Below are 20,196 nucleotides of genomic sequence, written 5' to 3'. Positions count from 1 at the left end.
TTCACGCAGACTTTTTAATCACATTATGATAAAATATCACACTCTTACACACAAACATTATACATCTTCCCTTTTTTCTCTCACCTAGATCATCATGGAGTTCTATGTTGAATCTGTTTGCAACGGGTGCATGTGTGAAAGATGTCACTGGGTAGTACCCATTATCCAACGCCCATCTTAGTAAATTTTCTTTTGTAGAGGGAATATTTGGAATAACCAGTTTGCTTGTGAATAACGACTTATCCGTCTCTTTTCCAAAGCTAATACTGTTTGGGGTCTGCATAATGAAGAGAAAGAAAAATGTTATCCAAACATAAATAGGGAATTTCAGAAGGAAAATACAAATACATAACTTTGGTGTTAATGATAAATCACCAATGTAGCGCGCCTACTGCATGTTTCAACCTCATCCGAGACACAAACGTGAACACATTATCCACCATAAAGTAAAAATGCATAGATTAGAATGATATTTGAATGATATAGCAATCAGTGGTTTTAGACAACCAAGCTGAAAATGTAGATGACATTTTCACCTATGCCACCCCGCCAATCTTTGTGCCATGGAAAGTATGCCGTTTTGGTAAACATTCCATTCTTATTTCCATTTAAAAACTGACATTATTACCTTCCCTAGAATCACTAATCTCCTTGTTTCTTGTATAAATATTACGTATAGGGCACAAGCACTGTTTTATAAGCCATATCTAGACCTGCTCCTTTTGATCACTAATCTGGGCGTATTTTCACTTTTTTGTTCCTATAATCACTAACCTCAAACTGCCCTGGGTCTTGTAGCATTAAACTATCTTTCCAAAGTTCTGCTTTCCTTGAAAATCAAGATTAAGATTAGCTATAAATGACCAGATTTGGTGCACTTCTCCTTAGTTGAATAAAAAATGGTTTGCTTAACTCAATTACTAACATCTGTAAAAATATTTATGACCTCTGTTTCAGATTAGAGAGTCTTGAGAGAGTCAAATTTCAATTCTGCCCAAGCAGACCCTACTAAATAGCGTGAAAATAAAATCATCAGGTATGCTAAACTGCATATGCGTATGGTAATTGCTGCATCCACTCCATCTTGAGTCCAGCTTTTTTCTGGGTAAGGCATACAGTCTAGATTTTCTTCACACTAATTTTCATGCTATTTACAGTATAAATTGCCCCCTCTGCAATGCACTCATCCAAATAATAACATGGCATATCTGCTCTGATGAGTTAATGTACTGTATGCGTCGATACCTTGGAAACTCGTATCACACCCCCGGTATTCAAATTGGGACACCATTGTTTAAGGGGTGTGAATGGTGGTGGGGAGGGGTGTGAATGGTGGTGGGGAGGGGTGGGGGGCTTAAACCAGGGTGCAGCAGGAGCACCAATTAACTATCATACCTGGGAACTTCTTCACTCCGGCTACCCGGATCCTTCCCTTGCGGGACGCGGCCAGTACTGTCCGATGACGCCCGCTGACATCATGGGAAACACCTCCATTTAAAGGGAAAATGGGCGGGGAGTGGGGCGTGTCAAGACCCTGCTCCCGTGACCTGGAGGATTCGGGTGTTGACCCGGAGAAGCGGTGCTTCACCCGGAGATCTCCAGGTCAAACCCGGAGAGTTCCCAGGTATGTTAACTATGAATCATTGCCAGGTGGCCATATGAGAGCTGTGATTGAGTTGTGTGTTGCAATGGCATCCCCAATGGGCCCCTGATCCCCACCGTCCACAAAAGCAGGGCAGTGGGACATCTTGCAGAAAATGAAACTTAGGGGGCATATTAGGCAGGTCCCATAACAGTGTAACAGACACTACCAACGCCTTTATCATCTATTATACAGATGTACATTAACAAACACATCTCTGGCCTATTTCTCTTTGAGAGCGTTTCAATCTGTGTGTTTATCTGTTATCCATAAGTCACAAAATATAGTTGCTTAATTGTCATATAATATACTTTTGTAAAATGTAAACATACTCTTTTGCGTAATTAAAATATCTACTATTGGAAATTTAAATGCCCTTTCCATCGTAGCCATGGCAGCAACCAATAACATGCTTATTTGGAATATCTGTAACATGTTTGAGATATTCAAACATTTTCACAGAGCTTTGTTTGTACTTGGGAACTATTAGCGCATTCTGTCAGGAAGAATGTATATATTACTGAAGCAGACCTAAATTTAGAGACTTACATTTGGCTTCACGGGAACACAGTCCTGGGAAAGAACATTAACCACTTTCCAGTCTAAAATTTTTAGTAATAAGATGATGAAAAAAAGAAGTGGAAGACAATATCATCATGTGTGCTTTTGACCTAAATGTAAGTATGGCCACCGTTGCTTACTTTACACTTACAATCTTAAAGTCATGACATCATACTTCTCTCACTTTTCCCAAAATTGTTGTGCTTGCCTTTAAATTTATTTGGGTCAATTGTATTCCTTTGAATGTTACCATAGAAGCCCAATTGGTATAGTCAATGTATCCATAAAAATACTATAAGTAAATAAGTGACAGAAACCATCCAAATCCAAATAAAGTTTGAAGAAACCGTAGTAAAAATGCCAATATCTAAAAAGTCAGCATCACGGGTTTTAAATAATAGTATTTGGCAGTCTGGACTAAGCCACTGTTTTGGGATTTCCCTTATCTTGGGGTATTAGGTGTTTTACTCTTTCAGTTAGCCTGGTACTGAAAGAGTTACTAGTGCAAGTCAAAATAAGAGTGGCACAAAAGTTAATGTTGGTTTTATTTAGAGTGAAACCAATAAAGAAAAACGAAGGTCAAGAAGACCCAGATGTGAGTACACACAACATAAGTAGAAACCAAGCTCAAGATGATTTTTAAGGTCAGAGTTAGTTCAGACTGTGCAGAATCGCAGAGTCCTATACTCCATGCCACATACTAACCAAAATAATATCAACTCATTTTAGAAATAAAAGCCTCCCTTTGGGAAATCTGCACTTTCCCTTCACAAAAATAATTGCTGGGTGGTCGATAACATTTATTTAGATGGGGTAGGGATAGAAATGCTTGTTTATTAAGCAAATAATTATCCGCTGCTCACACCCTCTTATGAACTTTGTTAGTACAGCATCGTAACAAATCCATTGTCAAGTCGCTCAATTACTATTGGATGATAGCTCTGCTTATATTCAGGGGGCGTCTTGTATTTCTTCCAATGGGACAGGCCCATTTTTGAGCCAGTACACTATTAAGTGGTAGATTTACTCTGTTGGTAATAGAGAACATATATATATATATATATATATTGAATCCAGTAAGCAAACCTATTTAATACCACCAAGGGTCCCTTTTGAGGAGGTATAGTTCCTTTTTTTTAACCCAAACCCCTCTGTCCCTCTTTCCTCTCCTAACGTTCCTCTTTACTATGAGACAAGAATCTCAGGTATACAAATTACTGGATATAAGTATATCACAGTGTTATTTAGACCTAAAACCACAACGTGTCGAGAAACTATATGAAATGTGTTTAGAAATAACATTTTGTAAAAAAATATAAATAAAAAAATGCACTATTCTACTAAATACCTTACAGCAACATTAGTTAACAGCCACAAAGTAAATACCTCCTTTCCTAGCCCTATCTCCTAAAATAAAAAGAGTACCTTCTGGACATTTGAATGTTTGGTGCCCCCCCCCGGATATTTGTTTCAGATATTTTATATAACATTCAGTGAATGAAACCTGCGGTCATAAGTGTTATGATTCAATGTAAAGATCCGATGTAAATAATTTGCTGTTACAGGAGCCACTTTCCAATTTTCAAGAAGGCACATGTCTTTGAAATCATGGCATAAGTAATAGGGGTAAAGAAAAAGCTATGGAGATAAGCAAATAACCATGGATTATACACTACACCTATAAATAAGTCAAAACTAGAGATAGCAATACACTCAAGATAGGTTTAGTTCAGGAAGGTGTTAGAATGTGTGTTATAGTAAGTGAATTGTTACCAATCTGTCATCAAGCAATGGCCCAGATCTTTTTTTAGGCTGAAAGAGTATTCAGACACATTTTCCTTATGGAATATGCATTTAATATACTAGCAATGCAGAATTTCACCTAACTGAACAAAAATAATGCAATAATTCAGGAGAAAATAAGGAATCCCAATTACAGATTTATTGGTGATCACTAAGTATGACTGTAATAATTACTTATGTGAAAATGTTGAGTTGTAGACTGTGCTAGTTTTAGTCTGCAGTAGAGAAGAAAATACAATGTTCCTGCTGATGGGACCATCACGTAGTCATAAATACACCTTTGAAACCTTGCATCAGAATCACATTTCATGCGTGAACCCAAATGTTGTTTGAAGCCAGTTTCCCAGCAGTGTGAAACCACTTCAGTAATGTGCACACACATAGGTGGTCTTGGTTGTTCCCAGTAAACGCCCAATCATTTTCCTGCATCTTGCGTAGAAAACTGACACCCTGGCATTGCAATTATCAACCCAATAAAATGAAGCAAAGGTAATAATCTCCTAAAAGCATTCAGTGGCAATGGCAGCTTGAGGTTATGTTGGATCTGTGTTTCGTAACTAAAACTCTCTCAGCATGAAGTTGTTGGCTGGTAGTCTCCTTTTGAGTAATAAGTTATTGGGGTAGTGGAGGAGGACATTACCAAACATTAAAACCCCTGGAGTGTCTGAATGAAAGAGTTAAAAAAGTACTTAAGCTTCTTCAATTGAGTGTGGAAAAAATACCCCCCCCCCAAGCTACCAACACAGCCCATTAAGGTTATGACTACTAACCTGGTCCACCGCCAACACACGCAAAACGCATACAGTTAATTAAAAGCCCTGTGGTTTATGAGACATAAGCAGAAAGTAATACAAACACACTTTGTGTTTTCTAAACATACCAGTACTTCCAGTTTCCCTTGAATATCGTGAGCTTTGATAACCCAGTTGACTGCTGTTCTGCATTTGAGGATAAGTACTAGGTTTTTGACAAGCTTGGCTTCTGGATGAAATGGTTGGATGTCAACAATTATGTCCACCTGGAAGGAGCTGCATGTAGGAATATAAAATGGAGTTAAACCAGGATGCCATATATATCCCATTATCATAGCCTTTCCAATCTATCATGTCTGAGCATCTGGACAACTGATTAAATATTGGGTTTTCCCCAAATAATGAAACATGTGCTTACCAGATTGATAAAAGAACCTTTGACACACACTTTTTCCCAACAAAGATTTTCAGTGTGATTTGCGACGTTAACATGTTTGATTTTGTGAAGCGAGCTTGTCTCTGGCTAATGTAAATGACAAGTACACATTTCTAACAAGTGCGTAGACATGACTTCTAGGGCTTAGCCTACAACATAACTCCTCGGCATAGCCTTGGAAGTTTAGTGATCGGCAAGAGTACGATTCCACCACTCAACATATAATTAACCAAATCACCTTGTATATATAAATCACAAAACCTTATGTTTAACTTACATTGTATGGAAAATATACCGTATTTGCTCGATTATAAGACGAGGTTTTTTTCAGAGTAAATGCTCTGAAAAATACCCCTCGTCTTGTAATCGGGGTCGTCTTCTAATCAGACCTCAAATGAGGTCTGACTATTAGACTAAGATCCAGATCCCCCGCATCGCTGCAGGGGACCTGGATCCTCCTGTATGGTAACCTCAGCTGCTGCCGGCGTCTATCACCGAGCGCCAGCGAAAGTGCCGGCAGCAGCCGAGGTTGCATACGCGCGTACCTTCCTGCTCCCGGGATAGCCCGCCCACTGCGGGGAAGCAGAGCCGGTTGGGGAGATTGCTGCAGGACCGGGACCCGGCGGCACTGTGCCGTCCCAAAGCAGATCCGGTAGACCTCTTCAATTTTCTGGAGGAGGCGGGGCCTAGCGGGGTCACACAGCATCATGCTGAAATCCCGTGGGAGCTGCAGCAAGCGCCTGCTGAGGCATCGCGGTGAGTGAAGTGCCTGAGTATATTAGTGTCTGGGTAGGTAGGTAAGTGTCAGAGTGGGTAGGTAAGTGTAAGTGTCTGGGTGGGTATTTTAGTGTCTGGGTATGTAAGTGTCCCCCTATATGCCACTCTGTCCCATGATATGCCTTTTAACCCCCTATATGCCAGGGTGGCATATAGGGGGTTAAAAGGCATAACATGGGGCAGAGTGGCATATAGGAGGGTATAAGGCATGCCTGGGGGCAGATGTGCATAACTGGCTGCAGATGAGCATAACTGGGGGCAGGTTGGTAAATAAAAGGAAATTAAAAACAAAAAAAAATAGACATGAATTATTATTTACTAGTAAAACTTTTTTCCTATAGGGTCGTCTTATAATCAGACTTTTTCTTTTTTTTCCTAAATTAATATTCAGATTTTGGGGGTCGTCTTATAATCAGGATCGTCTTATAATCGAGCAAATACGGTATTTCAGGAGGATTCTAAATTAACCATTATATTAATGTACTTAAAAAACCCCAGAGTAGTGGGGTGTATATTTAAAACAGAAAATGATGTCACAGACTACAGTCACTTTAAAAGAAATTTGCATTTTATGTTAAGGAAGAAATGTTAATTTTTTCTAAAAATATAGATTCTCTTTGGCATATCAATGATGTTCAGTTACTTCAGATACTTTTGTATTTGTAAGGCGCAACAGGTGATAGCAATCATTTCCCCAGAAAGTAAGAGCAATCACACCATACTTAATAGTTCCTCCCTTTCTGGTTTTCTCTTTTTCGACCAAATAAATAATACTTGGATGCATTGCCCTGACCCAAAACAGGACAGCAATATTTAAAAGCACTGCAAGATTAATACTTCATCTCTAAGATGTATTTGGTCCAAGTCTAAATGCGCTTTCAGCAATGCGAATAGTGATGTGCCTTTGTGACATTAAAATGTAAAAAAAATTCTACTTAAAATGAAGAAATAACATCCTATTAGATCACTGAATTCTGGCTGCAAATACATCAATGTATAGTAAGTGAAAATGGTGACATGTATATCATGTTCATAAGACTGGGGTGAAAAAATAATTTTGAAATCTGAGAGGCTGAGGTATAATGGGTGTTGGCAACCAAGACTAGCAGCTGTTTGGTACTCTTGCTTGGTAGATTAAGCTTCAATTTGATCCTTCCAAAAGCAATTAGATTTTGGCACCATTATAAGTACTATAAATTGGAAGCATATTGGGTAATTAAAATATCTTTGTGCCAGCAACTGTAGAAGATGTTTACTGATCCACATCAGTAGACTAATTTAAAGATGGCGGTTATAAGGTTAAATGCAGGCGTATCTGCACACGGATAAACCGAAATTAGGGAAATTGTCGCATTTCTGAATTCTAGCCAAAGCATATTTCAAATATGGATCGTTGTCTGAAACCATTAAAAATAGATTTAATATTAAGAGTTTTTGGGGGGTGCAGGGTGTTGTGTTCTTGTAGATTTTTACATGGACCCGTTACAGAAATTGCCAAATTGGCAACGATGTGAAAAACCTGTATATGGCCATTCAGCGTGTGTCTAGGATGCAACCAAATAACACGGTACATCATTAACTGGTGATAGATTGCCAGCGCAGCTAGAAATGTCTTAAATACCATAGTGGTTTCCACCACTAAGTCCATCCACATTTAGTTATGCATTAACATGGAATTTCTTTTGCCAGAAATTCAAGTGTTAGTAATTGCTTTTTTTCTTGGCATCTGATGGGTTATTAAGGTGAATTTACGACATTCACATATTCATGACTGCCATCTGATGTGTCAAATGCTAGTTAGTTTGCAAACACTGGCTAACCCTATTTTCAATTGGTACCTAAACACTTTCAATTTGCGATGTACAACCCAAAGGTATCTGGAATCGAATGGCTTTAATATATCATAACTCGCTTGTACACAAAGAAGTCTCGGCTTCTATGAAGCAGGAGCCAAAAAAAAATAAAAATCTGTATTTTCCTTTTTTTTTCGCTTGGCTGATTCATATTTACTGTATATCTTTATAAACACAGGTTTCATCTGAAAATATTGGCTATTATCTAGGGGAAGTAGACATTTGTGTATATCGATTTCAAAAGAAGGACTATGATATAATTATGGTAATTTTGAATTATTCTTTTATACATTTCAAGATGGAAAATGTAAATGATTCTGATAATATGCACTTGAGGTAGTAAGCTAGCCTTGAGTGGATTTACCTGTATGGTTTGGAGCTTGGAGCATCCAGCTCAATGATATGAACTGATCTTTCTTCAGTAGACATCGATAAAATGCAGCCCTCGGCATATTGAGGCTGAAGATAACTTGCAAGATAATTCAAAGAGAGAAAATTCTTCTCTATTCTACACATTGGAGGAAAAAGTGGATCTGGAAAAACATCAGAAATTGTTGCAGCTCAAAATCAAATCTTGAAAAGGTAAAAATGGGTCTTCCGACCTTACCAACATGGCTTTTAGCATGACTAAATACATGTATTGAATCTATCCATAGAGGGCTATTCTTATCTCTATTTATTCTGGAGATATTTGATCTAAAACTGAATAGGCTAATTTACTTCCATAGGGAAGATAATAATTGTTTTACTGCCACAAACTGCCTTCTTTCTATTTATTATACCTCAGTGGAGCAGTAACCAAACGGGTGGAATCACTCAATGCGGAGGAATAATCAATCATGCACATCCTTAGAAAAGCAAGTTAACGTATACAGCCATATTGAACATTTCAGACACTGGAATTGGGACTGGTAGAACAAGGCAATTAATTCTACTTTCTATCTTATCCTTTGGTTATGGATGAATAAGTTTGAGTATTAGCAAAGCATAAAAATACATATTTTTATACACATTTTTGCCCCCATGCATGGAGAATTGAAATATATGACATGAAAAACTATATCCATTGTATACATATGGAATTTTATTTCCCATACATGAGGGTCTGTCTTCATTTTTGGCAAAGAAATGCTGTTTTGGAAAATACATCTCAAATTACTGATCCATCCTCCAGCAGCTTATTAATGGCATGAAGTCATGGATCACTTTTATTTCCCTTGAGCTGATCTTTAAATAGCGTCCTGTCCTACCTTCACCCACTTTGATGTAAATGTTTTTGGACAATTTGACTTCCGTGAAAGATGTTACTGCCCCATAATTCTTATGGGCCCATGCTAACAAATCATCATTTCCAGATGGGAGCTCTTTATCTTGCGCTTGCGATGACAAGGAGAAGTTTCCGGCTTCATACTGAACCGTAGAGCCTTGTGATACCTAGCAGAAGAGGAAGGAAGAGCAAAGAGAAGTTCTGTCACCAATCAATATGTTATGCAACTTTGGACATTACTGTCCAATGTAAGAAAACGAAAGGAAAACACAGAGGCATTGTGTGTGTTGCTAATTATCTTGTTTTCTGGTAGATGAAAAGCAGGTTGTTCATGGAAAAATAGATCTCACATCACCTGTTTAAACTGGAATTAGCTGCGACAAACATTTGAAATTATCTCTCAAATCAGAAGGCTCAATTCTCAGCTAAATTATCAAATTTATGCAAATAAAAACATAAAATGTGCGGATTCGTCCTGCATTATGGAACAGCTAAACACTTCAATCAGTTTATAAAAAATGGACTAAAAAGCAATCAATGTGTTTTTAGAACCAAAAATTATATTTCTAATAAATGTTATGTTATAGCAGATGTGTATATATTAGAAGGGAAAGTACACAGCATAATCTGATTGATATAGAATAGACATTTTTAACCAGCAAAACTTGCACAATGGTACGCAGCATGACGTAATCCTGCCAGAGAGGTGAAAACAAACACTCACATATTTATTATCATATATATCCTTTTACTCCCACGTAAGCTGACCCTCCTTGTCTACGGCTTCAAGTTACGCTCTCCCTTTTTCTCTCAGTTATGTGCACATATGTGTCTTTCTAATGTCTCATTTCCCCATACTTGTCCGCCACTTAATTTCCAGTTCTACCACTTTTTGCAACCACAAACACTAGAAGACATGGCCAGTCACAGGACTGGGTTCTCATATTGATGCCATAATATAAATGCAAGGGTTTAAAAAGCGCCCAAAATAGGGACATTTTCAATTTGGTCGATACATTTGTGTTTTTTAAATAATATCCGCTAAAACTTTGTCAATCATCAATGACTGTTAAATTATAGTAGTAAAAAGTTATGTTCCATTGACAGCAGCATGTTTGTCTACTAAGAAAGTAATAGTTTTGAAGGGCTACAATAAAGAGTCCGAAACCGTAACAAATCAAGATGACCTATAAAACAAAAAGCAGATCTCTCTTGGAACAGTTTTGACTAGGGAGTTGTAGAGTAAAATGAGTAAAATGTAGTATCGTAAAAACACATCCATGACATACTTGGCAAAATTGACATACATAAAAAAAACAATTCAGAACTATTTCTATTTTTGGTTCTGTTTGTCCATTTTATTACAGCATCCAAGGACATTTGCATGGAGGAATCACATAATGGGCGTTGGACATTTGGATTCCCCAAAACAGACATGCAGAAATGAAATACTAAAGAACTGTATATGTAGTTGTTTAGAAATTGTGCTTATTATAAAAAAAGGGGGACAGTACAAATATGAGAAGACCAAGCAACAACAGACAGCCGGCTCATAGCCTTTTCTACGGTGTCTCCCTGCTTGGGAGCATCTCAGGTTTTAGCTCTCTCGTGCCATTACACAGGAAAAATCTCCATATCCGTGTAATCCTGCTCAAAGGGCCGATATGATAATGGAGATTTTTTCCTCTGTAACAACACAAGAAAGATAAAACTTGAGATGCTCACCAAGCTCCCACTGTAGGAGGGAAAATGAGGGGCCACAGATCGAAACTACAAACAACATAAAGTCATCCGAAGTCCTGAGTTACTGGCCAAGTGAGCATGCCAAGAAGGAATATGGTTTTACCAAGATTGTACAAGGCACATACCAGCTTACTCCCAAACACACAAATAGTAAAGAGGGAGATAATATTACATAGATATATACATAGATATACTCACACACGTGTATATGTATACAATGCTTCCTATTTCACCTATAGTTGACATTAATCTGGTTAAACTAAAAGGTTTACCAAACATATTAAAATATTAAAATCATACAAAAATAATATGCTTTTTCTAGCACATGCAAGCTATTGCAAACTGCAGAGCGGAACCACTTAACCAGATGTCAGCACTGCGAGGGCCAAACCATATGCCTGCCATTATAAGTCCAGGCTATTTTGATATGTATGGGCTGTGTGACATTTTTGACCAGACTTTTATTTCTTATTGGAAATGTTGGCTTTGTTAACAGGAATTTAGACGTACTGAGTTCTGCTTCATCTGTCAATTCTATAAACTTTATTACAGCAGCTTTAGGCGGTGGCAGGATACCAAAACCTGTTGTTTTTATTGGACACGAGTCAACTGCCTGGCTCAAAAATAACAATAAAAAACTAACTTCGTTTCCACACCTGCCAACGAGGAATAATTATTTTGTAACTTTAGCATCGTTTAAAATCTTACTAAAAGTACCCCAAAATTACAGTAAATGACAGAACCGGTAAAGGATTTAGGTATATGCCTATAATTCTACAAAGCGCGGCATGATTTTACCTGATGTATCACCAAAATTTTTCTTTTTAAGAGGAACACATGTAAAGTATTGCTATATGGGTATATTAGCACAGGGATAAAAATTTTTACTGAAGGAAGGCCCATGGACCAGCATGTTTTGAACCCATGGTTCAAAGTTGTTAAAGCCCCATAGGGGGAATAGTTGCACAGCTTACTTCAAAATCTTCCCAAAGTACCAACCTTGTCAAACTCATGTGTTTCCAGCGTGCCATATGGAACTCAAATGGGAAAAAGGATAATCCACCAATACACAAACATCAAGAGTGTCAATTTATGTCTTGTATTATTGATTTCTAACTGCGGACATTCAAGAACACATCTGACATGGGTGTTTCTCTAGTGGGACTCTGAATACTCCCAAACTGGCACATGCAGAGGCATGGTACTTTTTCTATGTTATGAATGGATTGAGTAATCACGCCGCAACTGGATCAGAGAGGTTCATGGCGGCAGTCACTACACTTATTTTCATCTTCCCACTTTTTGACACAGATCTGGAAATGGGAAAACTGTGTAGACAAAAAGGCTTATAGCATTGGAGAATGGCCTTAATTCTCACAGGAGATTTTAAGCTGGAGCTTTTGGAGAGGTAGCAGACAAATTGGGACTCTTTACTCAGTTTAGTACCGTGCTCGTGAGTTTTGTGGTTGCTAGCCTTTCATTTTGAGGAGATTCTTTAAAAATAACTAAAGCAGGAGGGTCTTTCACATTATCAGATGACAGCGTATACTGTGTTGTGAACATTTTTCCCTTGATAAGTCCTTTACTACTCTGTTACAAGTACTTTTTACATTGTAAAATGTTACACTTATTAATTATCTGTCAATTTTATTTATTTGGGTTTTAATGTTTATTTTATTTAATTTTACTGTGATTGCCATGAATCGTCATTAAAACTTACTGATGAAAATACTGCATCAAAGTACAAAGAAAAGTCGTGTGGTTTACTGTCGGCAAGCAAATGGTGGGTAACATTTGTTGTCTCCTCGTTGTTTACATTTAAGATGGTAAACTGAGAAGGGGGGTTAAGCTATACCTTGGGCAATAAATGTAGTTTTATAAGCAAGTCCCAAGGACAAAACCCCCAGCAGAAAAGTAAATATATACTACAGCCAGAACTTGGGTGTGAAATCACTGTGGTTTGGCAGAAACCCACTGTAGTTTACTTACACACACATATACACACACACACACAGATATACACACAGATAAAGCCTTACTGGGGCAGGCTGTTTTTCAAGGATTTTGCTCCTCAAAGCCAACTCCTGTTTTATATTGAATATGTCTATGTCACCGCGTGTCTATGTGCACATTCATTATTGCTGATAAATTAATCTCAAGTTTTAGTTATAAGATGGAACTTGGCAGCAAGGCAAAGGAGGTTGTTCTACATGAAACTATATAAAGTGGTAAGTTCCTGCGACACCAATATGTAACAAATTAAAACATTTGTAACATCTTCAACATGTACGAAAACGTTAGGAGGGGCATAGGAATGACACCGAAGCAGTCGGCCATAACTTGGGAGTCTAGAAAGTGACAGACAAAGCTTGGGATGTAAATAAAGCTATCCTAAAGTAGTAAAAGAGTAATTCACAAAGGGTACATTTAATGGGTTGAGTCATTCTTTCCTGCAGTCACTATGTTTAACCCCTTAATGACAATTGCCGGTCCTGGCACGGCACGGAAAAGCATGTGCTTTACGACAATTGACGTGCCAGGACCGGCACGTCTTTAAACGGGTGCAGAAAGCGATCTACTATCGCTTTCTGCACCCAAAAAGCGTTGCTGAATGCCTCGACCTCGAGGCATTCAGCAACGCCGCGATCGGTACGAAGGGGCCATCTCTGGCCCCTCCACGGGGCGTCAACATCCGCCATACTTTGTATGGCGGCGGACGCCCGTTTTAAAAGCGTTTAGGAGGCGATCGACGATCGCCTCCTAAACTTAAATGGTGTCGCTGGAATGCCTCGATCAGGAGGCATCCAGCGACACCAAACACTAACCTTTTGATGGGCTGTGACCGCTCCGGAGAGCGGTCACAGCCGCAGCTGCCGGCAATCTTCGCCATCAAGGAAGATGGCCGCCGTCCTGTAACAGGAACCACAAATTTTAAAAGTTCGCTAGATAGTCCAGACCATCTAGAGAACTTTGGCTCCACTTGCAGGTTGAATACAGGTACTGCATTCACCATGCAAGTCAATGGAGCCCAGCTTTCTAATCAGTGTGATTAGTAAAAATAAATTAAAAAATAAAATAAAATTAATAATAATTAGAAAAAAATAGTAAAAAAACAGTAAAATGTAAAAATCATTTCCCACTGATGTCACTATCAGGGGAACCTCCAAGTTGAAAAAAAATGTTAAATTTTTTTTTTTTAAAAATAAAAAAAAAATATATATATATATAAAAAATATATTTTTGTGAGCAAGTCCTAAAATTAGCATATTAGCTTAAAACAATTCTCGCATGGAAAGAGTTAAAATACTGGCATATTAAATGCCCGTGGGGTGTCTACTTTTAAAAAATGTATGATTTGATGGGGTAAATTGAATGGGCCAGGTTCAACAACGTCCCAATTAACACGGGGGGAAGGATGGCCACACATCTAATTTCCAATTAGAAAAATGCACACGTACCAAATGTGGCCTTTTAGTTCCCCCAAAAAATGACACACCCATGCATGTGGGGTATCACTGCACTCAGGAGATGTTGCTGAACACATTATGGGGTGTCGTGTGACAGCGGCATATACCAGGAGCTGTAAATTCATACATAAAGTAGGTGTGTGTGGGAAAAATACACACACAAAAATATTGCTGCAAACTTTGAAAAAATGCTGGTGGTAAAATATGTGCATGCAAAGAGTTAAAATACCAGCATTTAAAATACCCTGTGGTGTCTAGTTTTGAAAAATATATGGTTTTGTTGGGCACACTGAAATGGCCTGGCTCAAAGATGTACCAAATAGGGCATGGGCAGTGGATCCCAAATGCCAAAGTTCAACATTGAAAAAAGCGCATGCCCCAAATGTGGCCCTTTTGCCCCAAAACAGCCAGGCAAAATCATTCATGTGAGGTATCGCTGTACTCAGGAGATGTTGCTGAACACATATTGGGGTGTTTTGTGATAGTGACATATACGAGAACATTTTAATTCATACCTGAATTAAAATGTGTGTGGAAAACCAAATGCAAAAAAATGACTACCACAAAGTTTGACAAAGACTGGTGGTAGATATGGTGCATGGAAAGAGTTAAAATACTAGCATTTGAAATACCCTGGGGTGTCTAGTTTTCAAAAATATATGGGTTTATTGGGCACACTGAAATGGCCCGGCTCAAAGATGTACCAAATAGGGCATGGGCAGTGGATCCCCAAATGCCAAAGTTCAACATTGAAAAATGCGCATGCCCCAAATGTGGCCCTTTTGCCCCCAAACAGCCAGGCAAAATCATTCATGTGGGGTATCGCTGCGCTCAGGAGATGTTGCTGAACACATATTGGGGTGTTTTGTGATAGTGACATAAACTAGAACATTTTAATTCATACCTGAAGTAAAATGTGTATGACAAAACAAATGCAAAAAAATGACTACCATAAAGTTTGACAAAGACTGGTGGTAGATATGGTGCATGGAAAGAGTTAAAATACTAGCATTTGGAATACCCTGGGCTGTCTAGTTTTCAAAAATATATGACTTGATGGGGTAAATTGCATTGGCCGGGTTCAAAGATACCCGAAATGGCACATGGGGGGAAGAATTACCAGATTTGGAAAAAATGGCTTTGAAATAGCAAAACGCTACCTGTACTTATTGCCCCATAATGGGTAGAAAAAAGCAAAAAAACATAAAAACATTGGGTATTTCTAAACTCAGGACAAATAGTAGAATCTATTTAGCAGGTTTTTTCATTACCTTTGTGACAAAAGGTGTGGTAAAGTGATAGATGGCAGGTATATTAGACCAGCCTTGGTCAATAGTAGCCTGCTTTAAAATATGTCCCAGGGAAATATGTTGTTTGTTTACAAACTGCACTACTGTCAGTTTGCAAAACCTGGTAAGGGTCCCTGGGGCGGAGCACCTGGAAGAGCAGGGTGGGCCAGTGCTCCAACAGCACTAATTGCTGTTTTGATCCAGTCCAGAGCCTGCATTCTGGATAGGAGCTCCACAGGTGTGGACTAAGTAACAGCTCACCTGTGGCTGATTAATTAGCAGGCAGAATGTTAAAGGGTTTGAGCCTGATTCAGAGGGGGAAGCCACTGTTATGCCAGCTAGGAGAGCTGATGAACTGAGGGGTGGTTTTCTCTCTGCAAAGCCATATTGATGGTAACTTGTGACCCGTTTTGTCCTAAGCAAAGACTGTTATTCTGCTTACAACTGCTGCTGTTTATTCCTTTTAAATAAACATTGAAGCTGAGCTGGATGTGTCCTGGACTTCATTTACCCTAGAAGACTGTGGTTACAGCCAAGATCCTTCACAAAAATCCCAAGGAAAAGGGAGGCCTGTCACACCTTTTATAGATGAGTAAAAGATTTTTCAACTAAAAGTTAGAAACAGTCATTTTTTTCTAAATTTTTCACCATATTTTATAATTTTTTTAATAGTAAATAATATGATACAATCAAAACAATGTCATCTAAAGAAAGCCCTTCTTGTCCTGAAAAAAACAATATCTAATGTGTGTGGGTTCAGTAAACGGGAAAGAAGAAAATTACAGCTAAACACAAGCAGCGCAGAAATGTTAAAAAGGCCATTGTCACGAAGGGTACAAAGTAAAATCAGCCTTTGTCTCGAAGGGGTTAAGACAATCTTCTTTTATTTGTAAGTATATTATAGCTTAGCAAAGACTTTTATATATAAAAACAAAGCTTATGTAGATGGCAAACTGCTGTATAATACGTTTGGTTTTATTTCTTGATATTTTACATTGAAAGATATTTTAACATTATGGAACTGTTAACCATCAAGCTAAAAGCAGCAGCCATTTGATGTGTGCTATTTCAGCAATAAACTTAAACACCAATGTAGTGAACATAACCCAGACATGGCTAAAGCTGGGGCTTTTACGGTATATTTTGATATGTGGCATTTAACAAACTTTATGGCTTATACAAAGCTTCATTGGACATTTTCAAGCTATATTGTAGTTGTTCGAAAGACTAACATACAAAAATAGCCATCTTGAGATTTGGATCCAGCTGTGGCATGATATTCTACTCCAGACAAGGACATCTGGTTGATCTTCAAAAATAACCCCCAACAGTTAGGCATAAAAGTACTGGAGTTATGTATTTTTTTTTTGGTTATTTGAATGAAACATGCAGACTCCTTATTCATAAAATAAACACATTTTAACGCCATAAAACCAGTGACCCTGTTACATGGGGGGGGGGGAATCGATTGACTTTGGTTGGTAAATGTCAGTGTAGCGCATCCTCCTGTGTTATTTATCTCATGAATCTTCCAATATTTCTAAAGATAACCTAGGACCTGGTGCTGCCAACACTAGTTACGTTTTACTGTAACAACTGGTGAGTAAAGAGTTATATGATGTCTATACAGTACAAATAGAACTGTTTTGTGGTAATCTATTTGAAAGCCTGTAGGCCCAGTGACTATTCTGATTATTCCACCATGAAGTAAGCCATCTCCCATATGTGTTCTACACACAATGTGGCCAGTATACTACTTATCGAAGTGCCTTAGAGAAGTGCAAAAGCCAGTCCTTTCCTCAGCTTGTTTCCTTGTTAAATAATTAGCTGACAATAAGCAATTGTGGTGAACAATTATATTTAGTCTTAACATTAAAAACATTGCACCTTGCATATTACCGTCTGTAAGATCACTGTGTTCCTGCCATCAGGGAATTGTTTTCCTGACCATGTTCTTCTGCCTATCGTTCTCTGGCCTTCTAATAGGAGCTTATTTTCTTTTTTTTTTTGCAGAAAAGAACATTGGCTGCTTTATCCCATCCTAAATATGGAGGTACATGCTATTTAAAGAGATTGGGCAGTCTCTCTGCTCTGCTATTCCCATAGACAACCCTTTGATCAAAGAACTGCTACATGTCTTCCAGCTGATGGACCATTCTAACGAGTAGTGCGACTTACACTGGTCTGCTGGACACAAAACATCAGACCACATTAAAAGTTTCTTATATTGCTCCTTTCTCCAGTTTTATACTGGCCTACATAACAAGTATCCATAGGAACCCACCTACCTCATATATTGTATATTTTCTAGATTTAAAACAGATGTTCAAATAATAGATTCTGCACTTAAAGTGGGGTTAAGCAACATTAGGTAAAGGGACATTTTAGAAAGACTTAACAGTGTACTGGATGAACTGCAGGCTGTGAGCTCTAATGTTCATTTGGTGCCAAACCCCACAGCACACCAGAGTATTCTAAGGTGAACAGAGCTAAATGGAAACATATTTCCAAAACACAGACGGAACGTAGTAGATCGGAGTTTCATCAGCATTAAGCAAAACAATGCCTCTTCGATTTTGTTACCAATTTGGGGGCAGCTTTACAGATAAATCTGCAAAGGAAATATAAGTAATATAAAACAGTTTGTTTTATGGGCTGTCAGGGGATTGGAAATGCTGGAAAAATCAGGTAAATACAATTTGAAAGACTTAAGCAATGTATATAGGAAACGTTATTCTTCTCATTGAAATGTGTACACTAACTATTTTCAATTAAAATAAACGTATTTAAAAAGTAACTCATTATAAGATGACCCCCAAAGGTTGTAACTCAAAACCACTGTTTTCGCCACTCTCTCTGACTCCATAAATGATTCCCTACCTTCTCCGCCGACCACCTCAATCTGTCCTCAACACTGCAGTTAGACTTGTTTTGTCATAGTTCTTCATCTACTGCCCCACTGTGCCACTTGCTCCATTGGCTCCGCACATTCCCAAGAATCAAATTCCTAACTAGACTTGTGCATTCGTCTTCGGGCGAACATGAAAACGAGCACGAAGAGGCCGTTTTTTTGTTCGTTCCGAAGGAACGTAGAACAGAATACAGTGCCGGCAAACCGTAGGCGAAGACGAAGACTCACAATCACGAAGATTCGAAGATTCTTCGTGATCGTCTTCGTTTTTGCCGCGCAACCGCCAAAATTTCAAACAGGAGTGAGCTGATCCTCGTCTGTCCAATCAGCTCACTCTTGTGACGTAACGCTAAGGGTCTCGTCCAATGCCTGTGCTGCTGTTTTTTGAATTCTGAAGGCGCCTTTATAAGACCAGAGCTTGCCTGAGAGATCCATTCATTTTTCGCTGTGACTGCTTTGGCAACACTGCTGTGCTGCATCCGAGCGTTACAGAGAGAGATTGTTCTGTTCTGTGTGAGACTGGTAAGCCTTAGCCTGCCATTTCTCACTGTGTACTTCATCCTCACTTCAGTGCTACTTAATTAATATATTTAATAATAATAATTTGATTAATTTAATTTTTTTAAAATTAATTTGTCATCAACTTTAGTGTAAGTGCTGTTGAGTTGACAGTGCACCCAGTGCCTCAGTGGCACTGGGGTGCCCTTGCCCTGGGCTGGCACTAGTGCCTATTGCCTGTCCTGCTTAAATAAATTAAATAGAATTTATAAATTACAATTTAATAGAATCTATAATTTAATAGTTCATTATAATATTATATATATATATATATTTGTCAGTCATATATATATATACTATAGTATACTAGTGTAGAGTGTACTGTAGACATTCATCTACTAGTGTCTAATTTAAAATCAGTAATATTAATTAATATAATTAATAATTGAATTCATTATAAAATTATATATATATTTGTCAGTTATAGTTAGTAATAGTATACTAGTGTAGAGTGTACTGTAGACATTCAGAACATCTACTAGTGTCTAATCTAAAATCAGTAATATCAATAATTCTCTAATTCTTTCTTATCTTAATAGTTAATTAAATTAGCTATAAATAAAAGTAATAATATTAATTAATTACTACTAGCGTATAGTTCAGCTAATCTTATTAGTACTGGTGCTGCAGCTCTATAGTTTGTGCTTTGTTTTAGCAACAGTAAGAGACCAAGTCAATTTTTCTTAATTAATCTTTCATTTTATTTCATTTGTTTTGCTCACCTCAGTCCATCAGTGAAGTGAACTTGTTGGGCTAGTGAGTGCAGCCGCATAAGTGCTGTGTTTTTTTTTGATCAGCAAGCAGTGACGTTAACTGTTTTGCAAAGATTTTCTCATTTATTTTACATTTTATTTCAATTTTATTAAAAGTACCCTTAGTGTTTTGCTCACCTCAGTCCATCAGTGAAGTGAACTTGTTGGGCTAGTGAGTGCAGCAAGCAGTGAAGATAACTGTTTTGCTGTGACATTTTATTTTATTTCTAATTCTTTTCAAGAAAAATTGACTGTGACGAGCTGTACTAAGCAAAGCTTCAAGCTACTAGCTGTAGTACTAAAATAATTCTAATCTTCTTTAATCTTAATCTATAATATATTATAAATAATAATATTCTAATTCATAATCTATAATATAAGTAAT

The 20,196-nt window shown here is 37.9% G+C and overlaps 1 protein-coding gene across 1 annotated transcript in view; it reads right to left on the bottom strand.

The window, feature by feature from the left end:
* The window catches only part of LOC149279446 (transforming growth factor beta receptor type 3-like), a 100,817-nt gene that overhangs the window by 26,408 nt on the left and 54,213 nt on the right, over window positions 1–20,196 (bottom strand). Inside the window, exons 5-8 of the mRNA XM_089501217.1 lie at window positions 9,075–9,258; window positions 8,189–8,357; window positions 4,887–5,034; window positions 85–277 (exon numbers count right to left, since the gene is read on the bottom strand). Coding sequence (XP_089357343.1) covers window positions 85–277; window positions 4,887–5,034; window positions 8,189–8,357; window positions 9,075–9,258 — 694 coding nt within the window. The remainder of the gene's footprint in view (window positions 1–84; window positions 278–4,886; window positions 5,035–8,188; window positions 8,358–9,074; window positions 9,259–20,196) is intronic.

The sequence above is a fragment of the Sceloporus occidentalis genome, unplaced genomic scaffold (assembly GCF_023333645.1).
Source record: "Sceloporus occidentalis isolate IW3139 unplaced genomic scaffold, rSceOcc1.0.p SCAF_166, whole genome shotgun sequence".
Lineage (NCBI taxonomy): Eukaryota > Metazoa > Chordata > Lepidosauria > Squamata > Phrynosomatidae > Sceloporus > Sceloporus occidentalis.
The sequence above is the reverse complement of the archived record's forward strand: the minus strand, read 5'-3'. Positions and strand labels throughout refer to the sequence as shown.